General features: G+C 44.4%; 2 protein-coding genes across 2 annotated transcripts in view; one reads left to right on the top strand and one right to left on the bottom strand.

The window, feature by feature from the left end:
• The window catches only part of AlaRS (alanine--tRNA ligase, cytoplasmic), a 79,318-nt gene that overhangs the window by 41,614 nt on the left and 10,967 nt on the right, over nucleotides 1–26,737 (bottom strand). The window contains exons 6-11 of the mRNA XM_050194374.3: nucleotides 26,485–26,629; nucleotides 23,064–23,209; nucleotides 14,544–14,652; nucleotides 12,336–12,374; nucleotides 12,138–12,249; nucleotides 11,351–11,475 (exon numbers count right to left, since the gene is read on the bottom strand). Of these exons, the coding sequence (XP_050050331.1) occupies nucleotides 11,351–11,475; nucleotides 12,138–12,249; nucleotides 12,336–12,374; nucleotides 14,544–14,652; nucleotides 23,064–23,209; nucleotides 26,485–26,629 (676 nt within the window). The remainder of the gene's footprint in view (nucleotides 1–11,350; nucleotides 11,476–12,137; nucleotides 12,250–12,335; nucleotides 12,375–14,543; nucleotides 14,653–23,063; nucleotides 23,210–26,484; nucleotides 26,630–26,737) is intronic.
• On the top strand, nucleotides 7,076–8,251 carry LOC140215453 (tigger transposable element-derived protein 4-like). The gene has a single exon (XM_072285998.1). The coding sequence runs from the start codon at nucleotides 7,076–7,078 to the stop codon at nucleotides 8,249–8,251; it is 1,176 nt and encodes a 391-aa protein (XP_072142099.1).

The raw sequence follows: 26,737 nt of genomic DNA, 5'->3' as shown, positions 1-26,737 counted from the left end.
CTTTTCACAGCAACATGCCAGGGGTGCCTATTCTGTATATTTGCCCTTGGCGCAGGGCCTGTGCTTTTCGGGCCACCTGGGACTGGGCATTTAAATAGTGTTGGGTGTCACCTGAGGTTGGGTGTAAATAAACTTGTCCTTCATTAACTTAGGCACTAATCTGTTCCCTAAGTTATGATGTTTGGTTGCTCTTTGAAGGCTGAATGTGCACACACAGCAGCCCACCAGATCACGCATGAGGACAGCTGATGGAACTGGGGCTTGCTAAGCTTGAACCTGTAGTAGTTGGTACTCCTGTGAGTATTATATACTATGAAGGCTACCACAAACTTGAGACATCTTTTATTTGAACTTTTGATTGGCAACTCCCATGTTTTATACCATTGCCCAAGGAACATTCTCTGCACTAATATTACAGTAGATAGCCTGCACAATATGAACAAGACACCCCCTCCCTTCCCCACTTTTCAGCTTTTAAACTGTGTTTGTGGGGAATTCAATGACTCTATCCTTTTCCCTTAATGCAAGTTATGCAGTGCTGTTTCCCAAGTTACGTGCCTTTTAATACAAACCATGATAAAAACACTGCTAGCTGGAAAAAAATAATAGTCTGGAAAAATAGGTGGCGGTCACTTTGCACACAGGAACTGACAACAAATATTGCATCATGTTTGTCAGTCACTAACTACATAGGACACGTGAAAAATAAATCCCTTGGCCCCTCTGAATTCAAACCCAAGTACCCTGAGTTTGGAACCTACTACCTGAAACCACTATACCATGGCACCAACACAATTCCACAATGCAAGGTTTAGGTCATTTTGTACCTTGATACTACTGCATATTGCCTGTAATGGATTTATACTTGTGCAATTTATATTTTAATCAAAAGTATGATTATTGATTATGATGCAGGATCTCACCGAAAATAAAAAGATGAAGCAGTGATGCAAAACTTTTTGTCCTTGACTGCTTGTTCTTGTGTTTTCTACACTACTAGTTACCGAAATGCAGTGCTAATACTCCAATTGCCCTGAAGAACTTGACCTTTTCTTGTACAGGTGATGCATCAATAGCAAACAAAAGCGTGCCACATACAATTAACAGACAGTGGAAGTCATATTAAAAGAAATGCTTGTCAGAGCGGACAAGTGCCTATAGGTAGAACTTCTTGCATCCAAACTACTGCTTCTTTAATGCATTTTCTGTTTGTTCAGAAGTAAACAGCACCTCAAGATGCGATTGGACCAGACACACTGCTTCAGAAGGGTCCGATGGCATCCACACAGGCAACAGCCAGTACAGTAACACTAGCCTTCTACCGCACACAACACACTGAGGCAGCATTTGTTAAATCAACCACCCATTGCGGTTGCTTAGCGGCTATGGTGTTGGGCTGCTAAGCACGAGGTTGCATGATCAAATCCCGGCCACCGCGACTGCATTTCGATGGGGACGAAATGCGAAAACAGCCGTGTACTTAGATTAGGTGCACGTTGAAGAACCTCAGGTGGTCCAAATTTCCGGAGTCCCCCACTATGGCGTGCCTCATAATAAGATGGTGGCTTTGCCAAGTAAAACCCCATAATTTATTTTAATTTTAAATCATCAACCATTCGACTGGTCCAACCATTGTTGGACCACACAAATCAACTCGTTTATTGAGGCACCCCCTGTCTTCATCATGAAACCATAAGAATAGGCACTTTCAGCTCACTTTTGGGTGGTCATTCACTCCAAATTAGACAATGCATAATACGAGGCACGTTTTTTCAGTTCACTTGTAGTGGTCAATTACACTTAACTGGACAGCACTTGGCAGACATAATCTATAGTGGTGGTCTGCCCAAGTCATGTGCACACACCCACAAACTAGGATTTGTCCCTGCATGCAAACTTGGGTCTAAGCTGAGCACAATTTGGTGTTTGAATTTACTGCCCCAACTAGTCATTTATCGTGGGCTAAAATTGAATCAAGATGATCACAACTAGGTGCTCTACGTGCGTCACTTATCTACTACAGTTCGGAGGATTTCGTTGTCTGGTAGACTAGGCTTCAAGTACAGTCAAGGACAATATTCCCGAAGAGGTGAGAGCAGCGGATCTTACACTACCGTTTATTCCAGCAAGATGAAAAGCTCCCATGCCATACGCCCTCGACCGCCGCACTTCATACTTTTTCTTTTTGCACAAGCTATTTCTTCGCTCACAAAGTGCTACAAGTGCATTTCTAGGAAGCACAAATGTTGTATAGACCGCGTGACTACTTTGCCATTTCCAAGCTTTAGGCAACATGCATGCACAATTCCGTTATTTCCCGTAATGTTCTCCAGGACACGTACAAGTTTCCACCCCAGTCTGGGCACGGAGTCATCGTGCACTACGACCCTATTGCCTTCAGCAATAGGGTCGTAGTAGGGATGTCTGACACTGCATATGAACGCTTCCGAGGAGTATTAAGAGGAAGCTTTAGCTCGGGTGCTCCGGTCTAAATAGATGTAAAAGGAGAATTCGTTTTTATCGGCAACCACTGCAACAAACTTGATGAGGTTTGTTTCATTTAAAAGAAAAACTTAATATCTGGTGACGGTTGGTTTCGAATTTTTTATTTCGCTCGTCAATTTTTTACTAAAGATTGGCAGAAGTTGAAATTTTCAGAAAACGAAACTATCAAGTTTACAACTCCATAACTCAGCAATGAAAAACTATATCACAATTCTGTGAATTGCATCTACTAGTACATCTAAAGCAGACAAAACTTACATGTTACACACGAATCTTAATAAATTTAGCAATATGTAAATACAACTTTTGCAGAACCCTTGTACACAACGTAACAAATTTACGTAATATATAAATTGACATATTGAATTTGTCCACTCTGAATGATCTAATGGATGCCGTTTACAGAACTGTGATATCCGTTCCTAATGCAGAGCTATCATTTGTAAACTTCATGCTTCTGTGTTTTTCAAGCTTTCAAATTTTTGAAAATTCTTTCAACAAAATTAAGGCCCTAAATCGAAATTTTGCTTCCAACAGTCACTAGAATTTAACTTTCTCTCTCAAATGCAACAAATTTCATTAAAATCGGTCCAAGGGTTATCTCAGAAAAGTGCTTTTGCGTTTTACATGTATTTGAATAGGCCGCATCGGAGTTGGGCTCAAGCTAAAGCTTCCTCTTAGATATTCCTCCTATCAGCGATTTCAAGTCTTTTTTGCATCTCTTGATGCTGTAGAAATATTTATTGAAGCAGCTCAGTATAGCAGCAAGGCACTACGGCTACAGTTTCTAAGTCAGGAATTACTGTCACTCGCTTGCCATGTAGGAAATGGGCAGGTACCAAGACTTCTGGACCACACACTCCCAGAACCCACCCTGCCAAGGAACACGGTCAGCAGAGAATTTCCACATCATACGATGAGCTGGCAGGTAATTGCCACCCTCACATCCCTGAACAGATTAATACACAGCGCAAAGTTCATGAAAAGCGCACTTAAAGGATAGAGCATTGTCAGGGTAAATCACCATGGGAAATCTATGATGTGCAACAATACGCCAGAAAGCTTTAAAGAAACTGTAGGCCGTTGAGCGCAAGAGAAGCTCTGGGTGAGCAGCACAACCTACTGCACAGTGAACAACACAATGTAGGATTTCTGCGTAGGCTCACTTTTCAGGTACACTGGTCCAGTAAAATCCATACCAACAATGTCAAAGGGTTTCACCATATTCACTCGGTCTGCAGGTAGCGCTGCCATTGAAGCCGTGACAGGCTTCACCCTTAAGCGTGCACACCAAGTACATTACCCAATCATCACTCTTGTTGCACTCAGTAAAAAGGGGTTTGCCATAGTACCTAAGGGCACACGGGTTATGCGGTAATCACGAACCTGATGCATGTTATATATATTCGTCTTGGTGTTTTTTTCAAACCTAAGGAACCTCAGAGCATCCCTGTTGCACAGCTTGATTCCAATCCGCAAGAAGGCTTTCTGGACGTCAGCCATGACTCCGAACTGGTGCAGGCAAAACCACAGCAACATCTTCAACATATTGTTGCTGAGGTTCGGGCCTTTTTCCAGGTGGTCGTTTAGCGAAGTCATTTCAGTGCCATGGAACGACACATCAAAGATGACTTCGAGTTAAGTCGTGGGGAATGATTCCCCGATTACTTCACGAAGAGGCATGTAGTACTTTGTGGTAGCCGTATCCTAAATGACAAGATCTTGTTCTGCATGGCCATCCTTAAAGGGACACTAAAGGTTAATATTAAGTCAATGTGGACTTTTGAAATACCATCCCAGAAACCTCGAAACGCTTGTTTCATGCAAAGAAGAGACTTATTTTAAGAGCCAATGCGTTCTGAAGCCTCCGCGTACCTCTAGCGCAGTTCAAATCGCCCGCCCTCCGATCGAGGAGTCGTGACGTCATGGTCTCATAGTGATGTTGCGCCATCGGTGAGTAAAACGGCGCCTGCAAACGGTGCTACGACTTTTCTGCACAAAACGCAAACACGCGGCCAGAAACAGAGCCAAGACAGAGCCAACAGCAGCGTGAAAGTGGAACTATGGTAGCTAGTGGAAGGGAAAGCGCGCGACGATAAGCTGGTTCTTTATTTTATGACGCCAACTTCGACGCTCGTTGCAATGGACGACCCTGACAACAACACATTTGCTCGCGATGCTGGGCTTGACTTCAGCGATTTAAGCACTGATGAACGTGACCTGCTGCTGAGGGCTCGCGCTGCCGGCGTCGTTGCGTACTACTATGACGGCAACTGTATGTCATGGCTGTACATATTTGCACATTTGTAGCTTTTCCTTCGTGAAAACCAAATGCCTCACTCACCGCCCCGTCTTCGACCTGCAGTTGTTCTTGCGCTTCGGAGAATGCAGGCAAGACCGACAGAACAGTGCTACGAGAAAGCATTGCTTTGAAAGGCACTCCACACGACTTCAGTAAGTCGGCGTTGAACTCGTAATCCTCTGGACGAAAGTGCAACGAGCACACTATGCGATTTTTCGGCTCTTTGCCAACGCGCTGTGGCAGAGGTACGGCACTTAACCACTTCGAACGGAGAGGTTCACTCGTTGGCACACAGTGATAAGTAACATTGGATTCGCCATTGCAACTGCCCTTAACCAAGTTCCGCGGACCGTTCGCGCATCCCACAACATCACATGGACGTGGCATTCTCGCTGCTTGTTCCAAATGCAAGTTTCGCAAGCCAGCAGGACCACCGCAGCACGACGCGATAAAGAAACAACTGGAACTCCAAAGCGCGCTTAGCGCAGAGTCGAGCAAAAACGAAACCTTTCGACCACCCATACTACTCAAAGTCAAGAGTCAAAGAGTTTATTCAGACAACGTATGGTACAGTTGCCTAGGGCGCAGACCAAAAGGCAAGTGGATGCCTGACAAGGAGTCTGCGCCCTTCTTGCTCCCACTACTGAAGGGTAACGTCAAAATTTTATTTTTCTTAGAATCAAACAGAAGTAGACAGGTAGCATTTTCTTCCGTCTTATAACCTAATGTAATTATCTCTTTAATACGAGTAGCTGAGTACTAGTGACATAAATTATGATGAGTGCCTTCGTCATTGGGCTAGTACCGGAATGTCGCTGGGAGGTCTCAAATCATGTCATGCATTTACCTGAATTTCTCGGTTACTATAGCTCTGTTCGCAATTATATTGACGCCTTAGACATCCTAGAACATTGCTTTATCACTTTAACCCGACTTCATAGTAACCTTTAGCGTCCCTTTAAGATCATGTCTGACTACTGCATCATAGCTAAGCAGAGCGTCTGTTCTGAGATAGCTGATGAAGGAGGCATTGAAGCCATTTGATAGCTACCACACGATTATCGTGCAGGTCTGCTTACAAGTCCTTCCAAGGCAGACAAACTTCATATCTGTCATCGCGCAGCTCAATGGTTTCATTGAAAGCTTTTCAAACTTGCTTGACATGAGAGGATGGTTCAATAACATCTGTGATCCCTAAGCTTTCGAGCTGCAAAATTTTTGGGGTTGTAAGGATACACCTTCATTGTTCATGCAGCAATTCGTCTGAAGTACAGTAGCCGACTGATTTTTTGGACTTGATGGATATTCCGGATTTCATAAATGCACCATCAGGGTTCCCATAGAGCTAATGCATTTTCGCGACCGATTTTTCAAACAATATAAAGCCAGAAGTTCGATTTTCTGGACAAAATTTGCTGCGACAGACCAGTGCTATGAATCAGAGAGGACACCATCTTGAATCTTGAGCCGACTGACTAGCTTCGGATTGGACATGAAGTGGCTTAGATAAGTATAGTAATTTGATTAGCAAGTATAGGAGGTGTACAAATCCACGCAGCAACAGTGGCACATGTTGTAAAAAACACCGACCTTAAAGGACATGCTTTTGCCTGTAGCCTGCGGCGGAAGCGATCTTGAGAGCCGGAAACCGGTCATGCACGGCCAGTTTTGGACACCACCTATGAACGCCAGGTGAAGCTCACGATAACCACCATCATCATCAGTTTTGCCTCGGTGTTACAGGTGGTGTCACGCACGTTTTCGTCTAGCAGTGATCTGCCGGCTCTTATCAAGTACGGTGCGCAATTGAAATCATCGCCTGCCATCACTAGCCACCGTACAACATATTATCGCTATTTCAGTGTGTTGCGGCCGTACATTCAGCAAAACGTCGGCGTGGTTTCGACGCCATGGCACCTGCTCTTCACCCACCTCCACCGAATGTGTCGAAGAAGCGTGGAAAATATTGGACCATGACGCTGGACAAGAAGGCCGCCATCATCAGGCTTATCGAGCAAGGACGGACCCAAGTCGACGTCGCGAAGGAGTTTAATATCTTCAAACAGACCTCGTCTGATTACGTGAAAAACAAAGAAAAGATCTTGTCTGCAGTCGACCAGTCGCACTGCAAAACTACAAAAAATGACCAGAAAGACAACATCCGAAGCTTGAAGAGGCCCTGCAGCTGTGGTTAAAAGGAGTCCTAGCAAAGAACGTCCCGTTTCGGGCAACATGCTCAAGCAGAAAGCCGAGATGCTCGCTTTAAAAATGGCCATTCAGGACTTCAAGTTCACCGATGGCTGGATCCACGGGTTTAAGAATAGGCACGGAGTCTCTTTCAAGAAAGTTTGCGGGGAGAGCAGTGCCGTGGGTCAATCTACTGTAACGGATTACCGGACGAGTAAGTTGAAGGCTCTGCCACAAGCGTATGCTCCTGCAGACATTTTTAATTGTGACAAGACAGGCCTATTCTTCAATATGCTGCCAGACCGCTCACTTTGCTTTACTAATGAGGCCTGTGCTGGTGGGAAGCATAGTAAGGAGACAGTAACTGTCATGGTCGGGGCAAATGCGGTTGGCACCGAGAAGCTGCCCCTTCTAGTGATAGGGAAGGCTAAAAACCCGCATTGCTTTAAGGGTGCGAAATACCTGCCTGTGTGGTACAGCGGCAATACAAAGGCCTGGATTACACAAAGCTTGTTCGAAGATTACAACCACCATGTGGACCGGATGTTTGAGTGCCAGAAGAGGCAAGTGGTAATAGTCGTAGACAACTGCATGGCACATGGCGCTGTAAACAACCTGCAAGCTATTTGTCTTGAATTCTTGCCGCCGAATACAACAAGTGTGCTCCAGCCGATGGACCAAGGGGTCATTAAAAACCTCAAGGTGCACTACCGGGCCCGTTTGCTTGGTCGCACACTCATGTGCTTTGACAACGGGAAGACCCACTCCGTTAACTTGTTCACGGCGCTCGGCATGCTAGCGGATGCCTGGAAGGCTGTTCAGCCTTCGATGATTGCAAATTGTTATAGGCATGCTGGATTTTGCAACTCTGAAGAGCCCATGACCGAAGAGGCAAACGGCACCGATGATGACATCAACACCAGCGAGCAGCTGATTGACAACTTGCGCAGCAGTGGGATGGACCTTCCTGCTGCTGTTACTTTTCACTGGTTTGCTGCGATCGACAACAACATAGAGTTGTGCCCGGAGCTTACAGACGACGAGATTGTGCGCCAGGTGACCGCACTGCCGCAAAGCGACTCCGACTCCGACACCTCTGGCTGCCCGCAACCATCAACGCAAGACGTCATCGCTCTAATATTATTGTCTAGTGAGTATGACGAGAATGTGACGCTTAAACAAATGCAAGCAGAAGTCGTTACAAAAATCAGGAGTTTAAAACAAGGGACCATCAGCGACTTTTTCAGTCCAGTTTAGTTGGAATAAAGTTCGGTTTTGCGACTCACAGATTTTTCGGACTGTTCTTTTATTCGGACTATTTTTCAGTCCCCTCCAAGTCTGGAAAATCGGTCGCCTACTGTACACAAGTATTTGCTTGTGTGTGCGGGCGAATGGGCTTATTGCTGTTTACGGGTCCTTGGAGTGTCCAGCGCAGTACAGTTTCAATTGAAAGGAGTGTTTATCATCCCAAGTGACATTCTTTCTGAATATCTTCCACAATTGTTCGGACCCAATCAATAAGCTAATTCCTTCTTTTTGGTAAATGTTGGGGAAGTAAAGGGCATCCGCCAATCGTCAACCACAATTCAATAGGCCTTTGATAAAATCGTGGTCTTTTAGCCCTTCAACAAGGACTTCACAGAGGTGTGCTATTTCTATTGCTTCGATAAAATGATAAACACTGTCAAACTGACTTTGAAAGGTTACTTCCATTAGTCTTTGACGAGTACTTCTACCTCCACCTTTCTTCCCAAAAATGTTGACAAACGTCAGCCTCTCCTAACAGCTTGAGGTTTATTTTTCTTGAGATATCTTCATTAATGAAAGTGCACTGGCTACCATTATCCAGAATACCTCTTATGTGGCAGGAACTCTTGGCACCCTTTATCCAAGCTCAAAATGTCTGCAGAAGCATGATGGCTATGTTACTTCACTTAGTTCCGTATGACACAGCATACATAGAAGTACTGCTCATTGCATGTTCCAGTGGCATTGTTGCGGAAGCACGTTTAGCGCCCATTCTGGAGCACATCGAAGAAGTGTGTCTTCTTTGACAGTGCGAGCAGCTCAGCGTACATTAAGAGTCCCTAGCTCAGTGTCCCTTGCCTGTACACCTGAAGCAGCAGCCAGCCATCAACAAAACACGTTTCTTTCTCCAAGTTATTAATTGGTGCATCGCAATCCTGCATTGAACGTGCCTTATGGCAGAAGACGCACGCTTCCTCCTTTGTCATGGCATTGTTATTGAAGACTGCAGCTGATGCCGTTGGCTGGCTCTTATGGCTGCCAGAGGGCTGATATTAACCGCCATACAAGACACGTTGCTGGTAGGTAGTCCGCTCCCTACACTCCCCCTCAATGCGAAGGTACTTGATCAGTTGCCTAAGTTCTTGTTCTGAGCTTGGCTGGTCACTTGCACTTGACGCCTCAAGTCGACGCCGTCAGTAATATTCTACCATGAAGTCTTGTGGAATCGATTTCGTCAGCGCCTCGAGCACAGTTCGACTCCCAAGTCCTATGAGGCCCCTGATGTTTAGTTTCACAATGTCGTAGAGGCTTCTCAGAACACTAATGTGCGCAGAGGTGATGATGAATCGAAGAGTGCGGAGGCTTTCCAAGTATTCTTGTTCAATAATTTGCTCACTTCCAAACAGCTCCTTCAAGATGTAAATGGCGCACTCGTAACTGCCACCTGTCGTGAGTATGCCTGCAACAGCCATTGCAGCTGGGCCGTCTAAAGGAGATCGAAGGTAGTGGCACAGATCGACGTTAAGCCGCAGGCTCTTATGTACCAAGTGGCGAAAGAGGTCCCAAAACAGAAGCCATTTCGCAGGGGAATTGTCGGATCTCATTAGGTCTAGCTTAGTAAGTTTCGCTCTGGACACAACGGAAGCTTTTCTCGGCCTTGTTGGAGACAACAAAGATGAGTCAGTTGGTACATCACCATCGGGCCTTGACGTCGCTGAAGTACGGAGGGTTAGCTCCTGGATGTGATTTCATAGAAGACCAAATCTTCCCACAGCACGGTCCTCATATTCCAGCACAATGTCAACGTCAGCAGCCATCTCGTCATTAGTAAAACCACGACAAACGTACGCTCTTGACGCACGATGGTCTTGGTGGTAATTTCCTAAATTTCAGACACCTTACAGCGTGCCATTCGATATTCAGACTACCTGCTTGACCAAGTGACGATTTGGCCACAGAATCAAGCAAAAATAGCAATATTTCGGTTTTAATAAGGTGCCGGCATGGTCCTCAGCCACGTCGCCGGTGCCTCCTCAAGAACAAAACTAGTAAAGCCAAGTCAATCCAGTAGTCGCCAACCGTGCCCAAACTGTAGGCAGCTTCGGATGTTTGTCGTGCGAGTGCCACACATCCAGAGTTTGTTCGTTTATGTGTTAAATAGCAACACAGTCCTAGGCAATTCCTCCAATCAGTTTCAAGCAGCAACAACTCCACCCTCAATGTCTGTGCTGACAAGGGCGGTGTTGAATGAGGGAAGTGTAGGACAATGACTGTGTTAAAGAAACTCGCAATCATTCAGAAATCGCACCTCAGTTGACTTCTCTTATGTTGCCAGAGGATGAAGATTTGATGCATGCACTGACTGTACTGTTGTCTATCTGTAACGACAGCATGACAATGGTTGAAAAAATGGACTGACCAGGTCACAGATAACTGTACGTATGTGCAGAAACACTTTGACAAACTTAGGCTGTATTCTCGGATGATCACTTTCAAAGATACTGTCTTCAGTTTTGTAGCACCGGATACTTTGAAGGACAACAGTGAGCCTGGCACTGTAATAGGACAGCGTTATTGGCACTGTGCCAAGAATGCCGTCGCTCGTAGACACTGATGTGTCTGACACTAGTCAAGCAAAATCTTGCCAACGTGATCATCTGAGAATGCGACACACCTTTTTCAGCCACTTGTGCAATAAGTCACTCATTCTCTGGCAAATCCAATACTTCGAACTCCCAATTATTCAAACATTAGGCAGTCACCACCGAGTCCGAATCACCTGTTGGCAACTGTAAATCCTTTAGAGGCTGAGCCATGCATAGTGTCTTTGTTTTATTATTTAACAGCCTGATCAGATTATTTTTATAGCGTGTGCAAGTAATACCATTTCCTGAGTATTATATATTCTTTTAAATCTTGTTTTACACAGTGCTGTGGAAAACATATTAGAGGGGTTCTACTGTATACCTCGAAACCTGCTTATGCACCCTTTGACAATGAAGCAATCAATCAGACCAGATAATAGGAAGGCATCTTCACCACTATATCCAGCTACTGGCGGCAGAATACTGTCTCAAGGGAAAGCAAAAAGCACCAATAATATCCCACCTGAGCTGCTTGCTTGGCCTTCTCATAAGACTCCATGTCAACAGCAAGGCCCTTCTCTTCAACCATCAGCTGGGTTAGATCAATGGGAAATCCATATGTGTCATACAACCTCCAAGCCACATCACCTACAGAAACAACAGCCTGTTAGCAACATACTCACTAAAACAAGCAATAAGTAATGTCATATAATAGAAGAAAGTGAAATTAGCTGCCCCAAATATTGCTTTATATAGCATACAATGCAGCAAGGTTTTAAAGGTATAACTAATTTACCGGTTAAGTTCTGATAAAAGCAGATAATTTGTAAAAGCTGCCACTGCCAAAACAAATTTAAAGTGAACAATAAACACACTAATTTTATCTCTATGGTTTTCAAAGCAAACAAAACTGCCACAGAGGCAAGCAACAAATGTCACATCTTAAGAGGAAGAATGCAGTGCGAAGTTGATAAGGGATATGTAAAGAGCATCAAAATGTTCAACATGCTGTCCTAAGACATCATTATGCATAACTTACATTTTAACATCCATCTACGTACTATATTTATTTAATGTTTACAGTAAGAAAGGAACTAGTATTTTAGTCTGACATCAGTGTCCATGTAACTAATATCACAGTGTGCTTCTTATTTAGAGTCAACATAATTCATAGAAGCTCTTGCTGAATTCAAAATACAAATAATGCAAGCTCAACCAAGACACACTTGCAGTATCATGTGTGCATAGCAATTACATTAAAGCACAATAATATAGGGAAAAGAAGCACAATAATCAATAACACAGCTTGCCTGGCAAGAACTTCTGGTCCCCTAGCTTGCCCACAGTCTTCTCCAAGAGACGCCGGCCACGAGAAAGTGTCTTCAGAAATTGGTTCTCTTCTTCATTAATTATGTCCATCACCTATGAAACAAAAAATTCTCAGCAAAATAGCTTCTAACATCTTTCTATACACATCATAAATATTGGAAGCAACCAATGGCACTTACACCTTCTGGGTCTTTCTTTAGTTCAGGAAAAACGTCGCCCTGTGTTAAAAGAAAAACTCATGTTAAAAAAATTCACTTGGTACAAGACGAGTGTACTGCATGTAGTGCTGTCATCAACATTTCCTGAACATCAACCCTTTCTGGGTCAATGACAAAAGTATACAGTGCCGCAAACAAGTCCAAAATAGTCGATGCCATATATTTACGATGCTGTCTGCACGTTTGAAAAGCACGCCAATTTTTTACTTTTTCCTTCCTGGCATGTGCTGCCACTATGCGGGAATGCAGAGAATGCTTTTCTTGCGCCTACCTCTCTCAGTTTTCGTTGCATTGTTTGTATGCTCTGGCGCATCTATGTACTACCGCTCGCACATTGGCGCGCGCGCGGGCAGGCGGCAGTTAGTTTCGGTTTTGTTCCGTGGGTGGTTTCGGCTTCTTGCGCTTGCAAAACTGATAGCTATCTCGTTACTAATCACTCAAAGGTGACCGCCTGTTACTCGCTTGTTTATTGCTCACAAGGGCGCGCATACAAAGGATGCCGCCGTGCATGCGTGTTTTTTTTTTTGGAAACTCGCGAATACTAATTGCCTCTGGTTGGCGATAAGATGAAGATTAACAGAAGTTTGTCACATGTTTTGCTTTTTTGACGGACACACAACCACACAGTTTTCTTGAGTGCACTCACCTACGCAGTTCGATTACACTATAGGTGTAAATAGTAAAACCTCGATATATCCAAGATGGATATATTGAATTATTGCGTATATTGCATGCTTTCCATATCACCGGGAAACTTACATGCATTTTTAATTTTATATTTCAAACGGGGTCGGTCGTAAAATGGATATATTGAACTCCACCACCCCAGATCATGTGCGCTCTGTTAACAGGTGGCAAGCTTTCCCGCAACACCCTCGAAGATAGCGGTGGCGCAATGGGTGTTCTTGACTGATCGCAGCCGTGGGTGCCATTCGAGCTTAGAGGCCTACGCATGCGCCGGCTTGGCTAGTTCGACAATGTCGATGACGCATTGCATTAGTTGCACTGACTCCTCCTCAGTGCTGCGCTCTGCGCCTGCTGTGCCTTGTGAGGACTGGCGGTTTACATCCACAAAGACACGCGACAGCGCGCGCTTACTGGGCTCACTCATGGACGCCTTGGCAGACACCACTTAATACTTTGTTACTGACCGTATTTCAAAATGCTTCGATAGACGGACATGGAGATCGCAGCAGAAGTAGCGGCCAAACGAAGACGCTGTCAAGGTTGATTCCGCAAGCCCTGATGTTGCCCCGCTCCCGACTTCAACTGAGGCTGTAACTGCTTTGGCCCTTCTACACCGCTACTACAGTGCAATAGAGGGTACTGGCCTATCACTTGTAGACTCTGTGTTGTAGACTCCGTGTTGAGGACTCAGTGTTGAGGACTCCGTCTTTAAGCACGCGGCTGCCAATAAGAAGCAGACTACATTCCTGCCGTACTTCCAGCCATATAAATAAATACTTTGCGTGAAGCTTCAACTGAGCATTTACTGCACCACCACTGGGGCGCGATCGGGGATCATTGTTTAGAGCGCGCATACGGTAGCGCAGCGTGCGATTGGTGTAGACCACACAAACTTCGCACGATTAACGAAGTTGCGCGGCCTAGGCTTATTGCGTGCGGCACAATAGACCACGCGTGCACGGCTGACGTAGCCAGTGCAGTCTAGGCCAATTGCGCGCGGCGCAACCGAACACATGCTCCGAACAACAATCACTGATCGCACCTTTTGTTCATTGATTGATTTGCAGAAGTTTTTGACGCATTTTTTAGGTTATTTTATATATCGAATTCTGGCTATATCAAACTATTTCGTGATCACCACGCTGTTCGATATATTGAGGTTTGACTGCATTAGTGTAAGAGCAGGAACATTTGAGACTTGCAAAATATTCTCGGGTGCACATTTTCTAGGCTTTGAACTATGTGTATAACAATGCATTAAATTTTTTATTCTTATAAGCTTATTTCCTTTTTTTTATTGCTGTTATTCATGAATAAACAGTACATATATACAGATGCAAAATATTTTTTTTTCAGAATAGGTCCCTCTGAAGAATTTATATCTGCAATAAAAAAAATCAACCCTGGGCAGTCGCACACAGCAAAAGAAATCGACCCTGAAAGGGTTAAGCATGTTACTTGATGGATGAAAAACCGACTTACCAGAATTCCAACCACAACAGGAACAAGGCGTGCAAATGTTCCAGGAGCAGCATTCATTTTTTCAGTGGCATAACGCACAGCTCGCCTCAAAATCCTCCGAAGAACATACCTGAGATGTGAATCCCACAAAGAGAAAATGCCTCAAAATTTAAGATTAACTTTAACATTCCACCTAGGTTAATGGGCAATTCTAAATAATGAATACATGTGAGCAAAGTCTCCTAAAAAAATTAATAGTGATCACACAAACCTCTGGTAACAGAGGTCCAGCTAGGAAGTGAGCTTGCCAAGTTTGCCCCATCAATAGTGTATGTATGCAGCATGCAATAATGCAACGACTTTTAAGGGATGGAAACAACAACTTGCTGGTGTTCCCAGCCCCAGAAAAGTGCAACCAGCAGAAGAAAGCCACTTATTAGCAAGGTTGCATAATAAAACACCACAGTTTTTCTTCCATGCAAAGGTACAGTGCCTGGAAATTATCGGGACATTGCACACAAAACTCCTCCTTCAGTATGGCCTTCTCCTACAGTTAGGCCAAGGTGGTGGCATGACATGTCCCTACAATTGAAGAAGCACACTTTTAAAAACCAAGCCCACCTGACTATTAATCATGTCACTCTCTGCAACACTGTTGTCACTGGAAATGTCACCGGTGCAACACACTTGGCCAATTTTAAATACATATAGCATGCAGGTCATAATCTAAATGCCCTTTATTCACTGAATGTTCCCACGGTATCCACTTCCCCATTTCACAGTGAATGAAAATTAAAGAATTCCTTGCCATCAAACCTGCTATCCCACACAAGTCATACACACCTAACAAGAGGGAAAAGAAAGGGAAAAATATCATCAGTTTGCACGCTTCCTTTCTTAATGACAATCATTGTAATGCACCACTCTACTGCATTCTTTCAAGAAAACTAGATGCCAGTGCCAATTTTTCTTCACACCTTTTACACTCATATTTGAGTCAACCGTACTCATTAAATGAGCCATAGGATCTCATTCAAATTAACCAGTGCACTGCCATATGTGTCTGAATAATGAGTGCCTAAGAACACAGAATAATGAATATGTTTGCCAGGTGAGCTTAAATTGTTCAATTTACCAATTATAGAGCTTTAAAGGGCCCCTCACCAGGTCTGGCCATTTTGAGCTGACAAGCGCAGAGCCAACAATGCACGATAACGATTGTGTCTGCAAAGTATTGCATTGCTATGCGCCGTGGAAAGATCTCAAATTTCAAACTGAATGCCGTCTTGCCTTCTCCTCGCGGCCACTGCACTCCAAGCAGGAGGATGACGTACACGTGCTAGTGTGCCTACGTACATGTGTTTGTGCTGTGACATCGCTCGTGGTGACACGCGACTTCGAGAATTATTCAAGGCAACATCTGTTATTTGTGTAATATGTTGTTTGAATAGATGAATTAACCCTTAGAGAAATAATAAAACACACAAACCGAACGTCTGCATGTTTTTGTTTTACTTCGCACCACAGCAAGAGAGATGTACATACGTCTTGTCTGCTTGTTCCCCATGACGTGTAGTCACACACGCAGACACCGAAACTATGTCATTTTCTACCGAGTTTCAGCATGATTCCGCGATCATGCCCTGTGATCTACTTGTGTCTGCCTCAGTATTCGTGTAGCCTAACTTATACCGCTAGTCAGGTGTCCTTGTGCACAGCGTGCAAAATCGTACACTGTGTGAAACGAGACAATCACAACAGCTCACACGCGAAACCATCAGCAGAGGTGCGCCGCACCACAAAAAGGCGAGGAGAAAAAAATGAAGGCGGGGCCCGTGACGTATGCGTCAAACGATCCTCGAGGTTCGGTATGGGAGAACGCAGGGAAGGAATTTCGCTTGTGGAGGCTAGAAGGGGCAAGTGGAAAGAGTATCTCGCTTGGCAGTGGAGCTCGCCTCCGGAGAGTGTCTTGCTTGGCAGTGGAGCTCGCCTCCGGAGAGTGTCTCGCTTGGCAGTGGAGCTCGCTTTCGGAAATCATGGGTTCGCGGCACTGAAATATTTCTACCTCGACTATTAATGAGATAATTTGAAAATGTTTTGTGGCAGAACGCTACCTAGAGGACGCATAACAACTGCCAGCGTATAACCAAAATTTGCTATGCGGCCTGGTGAGGGGCCCTTTATTTTAACAAGCTCCTACAGTATAGCAGACTTCCATTAATTTGACTCCAATTAATTCAATTTTTTCGGTTAATTCGATCCCGGGCGAAGAACCCGGCTGGCACCCATGCATTTCTATGGGCACAAAGTTTCGTTATTTCCATCCTAAAACTGGCCTTTGCCAGATGATTCGAACTTGACTAGGCAGTGAACATGCACCTGACCCCCATGGTGAACCCTTAGTGGCCCCATTAGTCTCAGTCTATCTCGGCGGAACTTAGGGGTCAGTGAATGTGTTGAGCATATTTCATCTCTCATCGAAAACGCCTATTTTCGGTCCACCATAGGAAAATCTTCTAACAAAAACCGCAGCTCAAAATTGTTTAATTACAGTATTTACTCAATTCTTACACGCACTTTTTTTAAAAGAAAACTGGGCAAAAATTGCCTGCGCAGTGCAATCACACAGGAAACCAAAACCACCTTTGCAACTCACATACTTTGCTGCATAACACGGAGTTACTGTGACAAACCTGACAAAAGAAAACCATGTGGCAAAGCTGACTTTAGAAAACTGGCCGCCATTGAGCGACAATTTTTCGTGCCAAGAAATCAGGTGCACGATAGATTTCTACTTTGTTCAGGAGCTTTAATGCCATTTCCACGTTCATTTATTAGTCTGAACACATAGAAAGCAGGCACACATTTGATTCGGAGCCATGTTAGAATTGGGCAAATACTATAGTGTCAAATGAATCAGTGGTGTTTTTTCACATTTTCTTTCTGCATCTTGTTTAAAGGGACTGACAACTGGCAAGAATGTGTTGTGAGATATTGATGGAAATGAAATGACCATGATATATAGTGATAGAATCCAGCAAGCTGTTCGCAATTAAAGTAGGAATTAAAATTTTTAAATGACAAAGAAGGCCTCGAAAACCAGTAGGTGGCGAGGCCTGACAGTGAAGTGTTGATGCTTCGGATGTAGACTATGAGATTACTACACATAAGTCGGTTGTTATTAAGTATCACATAATTATTGTTTAAAATTGCAATTGCTATATTATTAGACACTTCCGCTTTATTCTATGCTTCGGAAATCAAAAGCGCACAGACGGCTATGGCAACACATTGAACTGCATATCACGTGTAAAAGCGTCACTTCATTTTCGATCGGATTGGTTTCATTTTGACTGGTTAAATACCAAAGCAGTTCGATAAGAAACCATGAACCAGGAAACCAGGAGCTATTATCACAAAAATACTTTAAAGGGACCCTGAAACGATTCTGACGATTTTGTACAAACGTACCGAGTCATTAGAGCAGGTCCTTCTGATATTAATAGACGCATCTAAGTGCTCCGCATAAAGCGTGTAATTTATTATAAAGTTTCAAAAATTTACATCGCTGTCAATCGCAGCACATCGCTCGGAGGAATTTTCAGCCGCCCCTACCCATATGATGTAAATCACCCAATTGACGTCAGTAGGGCAAGCTATCCTATTGGCTGCCCAGGGTGTGTCATCGCTAATTTTTCCAACTTTATGCTGAACAAATGATGTTTGTAATAGTTGGAATGTTAGCTTATTTGTTTCTATGAAAAGAAAGTAACAGAAGGAGAATGCACAAGAACAATTTCTCACTACACTTAAAAGCACTTCCGGCATACAGCAAGCATCGTCTGCATGTTTTAGAATGTGCTCCATTTTGATGAGAGCTCTGCGGTCAGAGTCAGTCTCAGTCTTTTCGCGAGCACTAGGATTCGACTTTGTTGCGTTGTGGACTGCAAACGCAGCGACTGGCAATATGTCAAGCTGCGACATGGTGTCCCTCTGCACGGCAGTAGACGAGCGGACTGGCTGCAGTGCATCTGACTGCTGCTATCTGATCGACGCCAGGATTTGCACGTTTGCGGCTGTCACTTTACACCGGAGGATTACTACCCCAATAGCGTTTCGAGAGTCCAGTATTCGGGTAAACGCAACCACAAGGGGTAAGGGCCTGGCTGTTTGACCGTGCTGTTTCACAGGACGGTCAGAAGCGCAAATGTGAATAGTCTGCATGGTGCAGCCACCTGGTGGCACAGAGCTCTACTACACACAGTAGCAGTAACGAAATGTGCTCTTCTTTGCTGCTGGTGTAAATTCTTCGCAGGAGTGTAATCGTTAACATGTTGTTTTTGTAAATGTTTAAAATGTTTTACACTTGGTTAGAGCAATATTAGCGCTTTGTTTGGCTGGTTAAGCTCTGCGCCAACAGGTGGCTGGACAGTGCAGACCGATCACGTACGTCTACGCTAAAGTTCTTTTATCAGCTTGAGTTTATGCCTCCAGCCATCCGTCAAAATGCCCAGCTCGTCTGTGGTTACCGGAATACCAGACACGTTCAGTGCTGCGACCGAATTCTCACAACGCACGCTGCTTCGATAGCTCTCACCTGGGGTCAACTGCCAAGCATCTGGCAGAAAGTTTGGAGAGGCTTCGCACGCTCAATCCTACAGAATCGGAAGTCGACGACACAACGTGTCATCATGACGCAGAGCCAGTGAAGGCGGAGCTTAGGCCCGATCACTCGGTGAGCGAGTTGAGGAGAAAATGCATGACTGTGGAGGAGGGTAACTTGTAATCGTCCCTAGGTCTCTCAATATGAGACGCTTCACACAAATTGTGGTACAAATGATTAACTTCAGCTGTACCCTACGCGTCTACAAAATTTGTCCAAACCGTTTCAGGGGCCGTTTAACACTTCGAAAAACATGAATCACAGGAACATTGACTCGACAAAGTAATACTTTCTCACAGTTACGGCAGCACTTGTCGTCTACCTCCCACTAATATCGGCATATAATTGCTATCGAGCTCACATATCACCGTTTTCAGTATGCTTCCAGTGAACGACTACATCCTCACTGCAGATCAAAAAATTCAGATAAATATGTTCCACAGCATTTTCTGCGTTATCACTTTATGATTAGACACTCTGACCGGTAAGCTTTTCATTGTAATAAAAAAAATATAGGTACCATGAAAATTGGTTGTCAGTCTCTTCAATTTATTGCCAGATAATTCTATCAATTTTGCTGGTCCCGTCAGGGTCAAATTAATGAAAGTTGACTATACAATAGAGCAAGAATTTCAAAATAAAAATAACTGAAAAATACAGGAAGCAAAAAAATGTGTTCAGCAACAGGCACACCTTCCACATTTTCCACTGTTTCTTTAAGCCCCTTTACACGTTCTGCTGTACTGATGTTCTACTATACTGAATACCAAAGAGGTTCTCAGTTTAAAGGGGCCCTGAACCACCCTGAAGGCTTGGTGAAAAAATATAGTCTGCGGATAGCATACGCTGCTGTAAACATCTCAGCCAAGTTTTGTTGTCGCATGCGGCGCTTGGAGCTTGCAAGCGGAGCACAAAGTAATCTTTCTCTCAAATGCTCTTTACAACAGAAGCCTACTCCTCATTCTCTTCTGGATGCTTTATTGAATAATAAAGCAGTTCCCATACACAGCTGCTATTGGCCAATAGCTGACGTCAATCAAGAAGGGTGTTTGGATCAGTGCACTTCTTCCTACCGTTACTGTGTACAGTCGCCAACCAATAAATCAGACAACGATAATCTGGACATGCTCAGTAATTTGAACAGCTTCGCGGCACCACAAATGGCCCCATAGACTTAACGTGTAAAGACGGCCGATATTTCAGACAGCCGCCACCTCTACATTCGATTATCCGAACTCTATCCGTGGCTCCAGCGTACGCAGACTCTGCCACCATAATCTCCTCTGGCAACCTCGATGAGACATCCAGTATGGGCTAAAGATTACACGCTAGATGATTATCCCCGAGGCCTTGCCTTGGTCACAGCACTGCACCTCAAGAGATTTAACTGCAAATGCCAATCTTGAAGGCTTTGCCTCAATTATGAGGTCGCATAAACATCGTGATCATCACATCCACTCTGTCACCACCACGCATGGTCCGCTCTTGTTTGTTGAATTTGCCTTCTGTACAGCGTTCCGACATTCTGTGCTTATTTGGTTGTTTAGTATGCATTCCAGACTGCGCTCTGCTGGCTCCAAGAAGTATTTTTGAAGTTATCGACAGTCTGCGTCAAATGGCACCAATGATGCCCTCGCAGTCTCAATGAGCACAGCTCGACAACTGAAGAGCCTGAACTGCTACCTAACACAACGAGCTCAAATGTGGACATGATTGATGACCTGCTAGGCTGTGGTGTGCCGATTCCTGCTGCCTTTACATTTGAAGACTTTGCAGATGTCGACAGTGCGGTGCCGACGTGGGCCAAACTGAATGATGACGAAACAATTGAGCAAGTTCTCCCACCGTTAAACTGCAAATCTAACTCTGATGATGATGATGATGTTCCGCGTGCTGCAGAGCCTTCACATGCGGATCTGACTCAAGCCTTTGCAGTCCTTGCATTGGTGTACAGAGACAACACAAAACTGGTAGAAATACAGGTGGACTTAGTTGCACCTAAGCGGAAATGCGTGCAGCAATGAATTGACCTCTTCTTCCTTGGGGGGCCTTAACACGTAAATAAAATATTCTTTTTTTGGATACCTTCAATTTTTCGGACATTCCATAAATCAGACTTATATACGTTCCCCAGAGTCAGAATTATCGGTCGTCAACTGTATATTTATTGACGAAATTCAATAAACAGTCTGAAGCAAGCAATAATGTGATTTCGAATTTCGATAATAATTACGTACTTCCTGAAGACACCGACAATAGTCTGCTGATGTACGCTTGGCCACGGCTGCCTGCGTAGGAATTAAACTGTAGCCACCCTGCTTGTCAGTGTCATAGCCGGCGGGTCTTGCTAATTTCGACTAGTTTTGAATGCTCAGCTAGTCTCAAACCACACGGAACTTAAAGGGCCCCCCTCACCAGGTCTGGCCATTTTGAGCTGACAAGCGCAGAGCATACATTGCGTGATAACGATTGTGTCTGCAAAGTATTAATCGCTACGCGCCGCGGAAAGATCTGAAATTTCAAACCGAACGCCGTTTTTCCTTCTCCTCGCGATCGCCGCGTTCCAAGTCGGACGGTGACGTAATCGTGCCCCTGCGCCTACACAATCGTTTCCGCAGTGCAATGTTGCTCATGGTGACATGTGACTTCAAGAATTATTCAAGACAACATCTGTTATCTGTGCGATCTGTTGCTTGAATTGACGAATTGAAGTTTAGAGAAATAATAAAAACACAAACGGAATGTCTGTGTGTTTTTGTTTTACTTCACACCGAAGCAAGAGAGATGTACTTCCATTTCGTCTGCTTGTTCCCACGGTCGTGCAGTCACATGCGCAGGTACTGAAACCATGCCATTTTCTACCATGTTCCAATGCGTGATCATGCTCTGCGATCCACTTGTTCTGCCTCAGTATTCGTGTAGCACCGAATTATACCGCTAGTCATGTTTCCTTGTGCACAGCGCGCAAAATCTTGCACTGTGCGAACGAGACAACAGCTCGCACGCGATGCCGTCAGTTAAGTTTAACTGCCTAGGCCGTGTGGCTGTGACGAAAATGAATACACACTGCTCTTGTTGTCGTTCCCTCTATACAGCGTTGCATTATCACTTCAGTCGGTCCTGTCGACTGGGGAGAATGTTGCACCAACAGAGACGGCTCCGGTCAATGCTGCGCCATTTTGCAACGTTCAGTCATCGGTAAGCGCTTGCAGTGACAAAGTCCGCTACAGCATCAGCTTAGACAGCCCGTTCGGGGTACTCTTCACACTCCTTTTGCGCCAAGAATTAAGTAGAACACTCGCTTGGGCAGCATCGAGCACGAGAGGTTCTGCGGTGCACACGACATGTGGCACTGCGCGGGTCTCTATACCAAATATATCAAACATAAAAAAATGAATACTAGTAGATATTCTATTCGCGATTCGAATTATACGAACATTCCCTATTCATTTCGATTCGGTGATATTCGAGCATTCGCACACCCCTACTTATAATCAACTAACATTATTCTCTTCATGTTATATAATGACATTGGTCAGCGTTCAAAGTGCTGCTACGCCTAAGTAATGACTATCCACTCATAGAGACGACAATATAAAATGCGTACAAACCAAATTCCAAAAATTAACATAACACAGCAGACTGGTCAAGCCACCTAAGTGCTTTGTTACAACTCAATGAGCAGTGCTGTCTCAATTCACATACCCTAACTTGGCTATGTTGAAAGTTTATCAGGAAGCTTGCCAACATTTAAAAGCTATTACCATAAGACTGTACACAGATTCTTAGCCTTCAAGGTAGGCAGAATGCATAATCAAGGTCAAACAATATTGTCCCAATCACAAGCACCCATTTGAGGAAGTGTAAATACCACTCACCCACGACCGATATTGTCTGGCCGTCCACCATCTGAAAGGGCAATTGTCAGAGTGCGCGAATGGTCTGCCAGCACACGATATGCCATGTCAATACCATCAGCATCATCTTTCCCGACTTTGCCAGTGTATGGTCTCACGCCTGTAGCCTATGGGCAGCAGCAATAGATACCACAAAACTTGTATAAAAGTTACCCCCTTACCCGTTCAGAGCTGAGAGAAAAATTTAAAACATTGCAAATAATGCTGAATGTCCTCAATCGAAGACACCAGATTATTTACCCTTGCAATGCCCAAGCACAGTTTCCACATCAAGAAAATTTTGAACTACTTGCTCATGTTTATTTTTGGCCATGAAGAATACACTTGAACAAAAAAGCAAATTTTTTCAGTTATAATTTTGTACAGTAATTAATTAGTAATTGGTTTGCTGAACTATTCACAATTTAAAGCTTTCTCTCCAGCATACCAAAAACATTACTGCAGGCTATGTGTGAAGTTTCCAGTGCTTAAATCAGAATTTTGAGGCATCAAACTCAGCATAGCATATATGAGACATTGGGCATTACAGGGTTAAAATCCACTAGGCCTACAGTTACAAATAATAATAATATTTGGGGTTTTACGTGCCAAAACCACTTTCTGATTATGAGGCACGCCGTAGTGGAGGACTCCGAAAATTTTGACCACCTGTGGTTCTTTAACGTGCACCTAAATCTAAGCACACGGGTGTTTTCGCATTTCGCCCCCATCGAAATGCGGCCGCCGTGGCCGGGATTCGATCCCGCGACCTCGTGCTCAGCAGCCGAACACCATAGCCACTGAGCAACCACGGCGGGTTACAGTTACAAAGTGAGAAAGTATATAATTATTATTTAAAACACCACCTACATGCCCTTCTCACAGTTTCTAAAGCATACCTCAGCAAGCGTTAAAGAGACACTAAAGAGAAACAATAAATCAGTTTAGGCTTACGAAGTACAGTAGAACCTGATCCACCTGTTTAAATAACTTACTAACCGGGAAAGCATACAATCAGAAGTCACAAAAAATTTGACAGACTCAACTGTGGTTGACGTCTAGGTAAGCAGAAGCGATGCACCAATCGTGGCAGCACAAGAAGGTGACGTGTGCCGAGCTGAACGGGCCCAAGCAGCTCAATATGCGCAATGTCGTTTTTGCGGCTTTGGAAAGCTTACGTTTGTATGCCTCCAAATTTGGCCTGAATGCTTTAGAGGAAAGTTTTGACGTGCTCACTTGACGCGAAGTGAGCTGGTGGGGCTCAAGTGGTGCCAGATGCGCATTGTCATTTTTCTATTGCATGTGTTTTAAGACAGCAACGGGAAACCGAAACGAAATCAAGCTGGTGGACAACGCCAGAGCGAAACATGACACTGACTTCACACTGCCCGCATCAGGGAACAGTGACACATTTGGGTTATCGCCTATTAAAAGCCTCCAGTATGCTTCCAATGGTACTACGCCAAGCATGCTGTGACACAGATAGTTGAAGATGCTTTTCGCAACGAGTTGGTATAGAGAACTGTGAATGCGGTATGCAACAACCCACAAGCAGATTTACTGGTACCAGAACAGAAAACTGAGTGCATGCTGGCATTTTCGCATGACACAGGCAGGCGAGTACTGCAGGGAAGCTGCTATGGTAGGCAACTACTCCCGCACGCCTCATGCCCTTTCTTGTTTTTATGGGATCTAGCAACCGGAATATGTATTGTACGATTACAGTTTGTTTAGTCCGTAAAAAAGAAGCGCAACTATATTGGGTCACATAATGTCGTTGAGCAGAAATACGGGCAGGAAGAAGCCATGTGAACAGGGCAGACTCTCACTTACAACTGAACTTTAATGAAAGGTTTCCATGGAAACAGAGGGGGCACACAGGCACAGTCAGAAGGCAGATATAAGGCTATATTCACATGCAAAAGTTTTAAAAGTACTAATGCCTACTGAGGTAGCTTATTTATCTGTTGGCGCAATTGACAGGACACTAATGTTGAATTCCAATGGCGGAGTCGGAGCAGCCGACAGACTCCGCGAGCGAGCGCTCGACTCTGGCGTAGAGCAACACCTCCAAATCCGCGAGTGGAACACAACCTGCGCTGCCGGAGCAAGGCGGAAGCGGAACTTCTATCACAGAGTTACCCAGGATGCCTTGCGTGTTGTCATTTCCTTCCGCTGTTTGCTCCCAGCACCGCCGCACCGGTCACTTGTCTCTTCAGCGCCGTTCACCTGTTGTTTTTTTAATAGTGCGGAATGGATATCTCGCCAAGCGTGCAGCAACTTTTGCTTCCTCGTGAGTCGTGACCGGTGGCGCCTCCCAGCAGACAAACGTAGTAAAGGAAATACGTCACGCAGAGTTCCGGTCCACTCCGCCGATTTTGGCGGAGCATCTTATTCTGCTCCACGGAGTGACTCCCACTCTGAATCCACTGCGACTCTCTCATTGGAACACCTTACTCCCACCCTCACTCTGTCATTGGAACAAACTTGCTCCGAAACGAGCAGAAAAACTTGCTCCGACTCCGCCATTGGAATTCAACATAACACACGTGGCTGATTGTGCACAAATCTTGCTAGCCTCAATAATTTCCCTCACCAGTCTGTCATTAGACCTGTTTACAATCGTTGCGTTGTTAAAGAATGGTGTGCAACCGCAATCTTATATGCACAAGTAGGTGCATACCACCCACTACAGCCTTTAAAGATGACGAGTGCTCCCTGAGTCGGTCATTTATACATCGACTCGTCTGGCCAATGTCAACTTTACCGCAGCTTAGCAGAATCTTGTAAATGACCTCAGTGGCACAAGTCACAAAGGGCTTTACATGTCTCGTCTCACATGCATTCTACAAGCTTTTCTTTTCACTCTGATTACTAGGGAGCAAAAAGAACAGTGCTCAAACAGACACTGTCAAAATCTATGATCTCATGGCAAGCTGGTGCGGGAACTTCAAAGTGGCATCACCACCAGTCTTCTGTTTCTGGGCTTTCACTGGTTCACCAAGCCTCTTCTCAAAGTCAGAGTGTCTTTTATTTAGTACAATATAGACGAGTAATTTAATAATACAGCTCAAATTATTTGTCTCTTTAGTGTTCCTCTGAGTCCCAGTTGAGCAATACCTGTTTTGGGGAATGCATAATAAAAATACAACGCCTAGGTAAGTGGGATTCACCAACCGTTACTGAAAGGACGAAATACAAAATAGGACTCAAGAGAACTACAATGCTTCTAGACAACCAAAAGCTGGCAAGATTTCATATTAATCTTAATCAGTGTCAACAATCATCACACAAGAGAATCTCAAAGAACACTCCACAAAGACCACAAAGAAGATTTGCTAAATGAAAAGGGTTAATATATATATATAACGGTTCTAAATGTAAGAACCAATGCTACACCCACCTTCTGGATGGCCTCGAAGATTGGCATAAAAATGTCTGTGTCATAGTTTGAAGGCTTGTCCTGAATGACAGACACCAATCGTTCAAATCCCATACCAGTGTCCACATGCTGTTTGGGCAGCAGTCTCAGTGAGCCATCTGTTTCCCTGAAACAGGATGGTAAAATGAGTTAGATATGTTTTTTAGTGCATTAGCAAGCAACATGCTGAACAGAAAAATCCTTGGTCCAGCCTTGGTTATCTTGAATTTTCTAG

The sequence above is a fragment of the Dermacentor andersoni genome, chromosome 1, assembly GCF_023375885.2.
Source record: "Dermacentor andersoni chromosome 1, qqDerAnde1_hic_scaffold, whole genome shotgun sequence".
Taxonomy (NCBI): Eukaryota; Metazoa; Arthropoda; class Arachnida; order Ixodida; family Ixodidae; genus Dermacentor; species Dermacentor andersoni.
The sequence above is the reverse complement of the archived record's forward strand: the minus strand, read 5'-3'. Positions and strand labels throughout refer to the sequence as shown.

Excerpts from the sequence above, each read along its gene's own strand:
- LOC140215453 (XM_072285998.1), top strand. The coding sequence starts at position 7,076 with ATGGCCATTCAGGACTTCAAGTTCACCGATGGCTGGATCCACGGGTTT.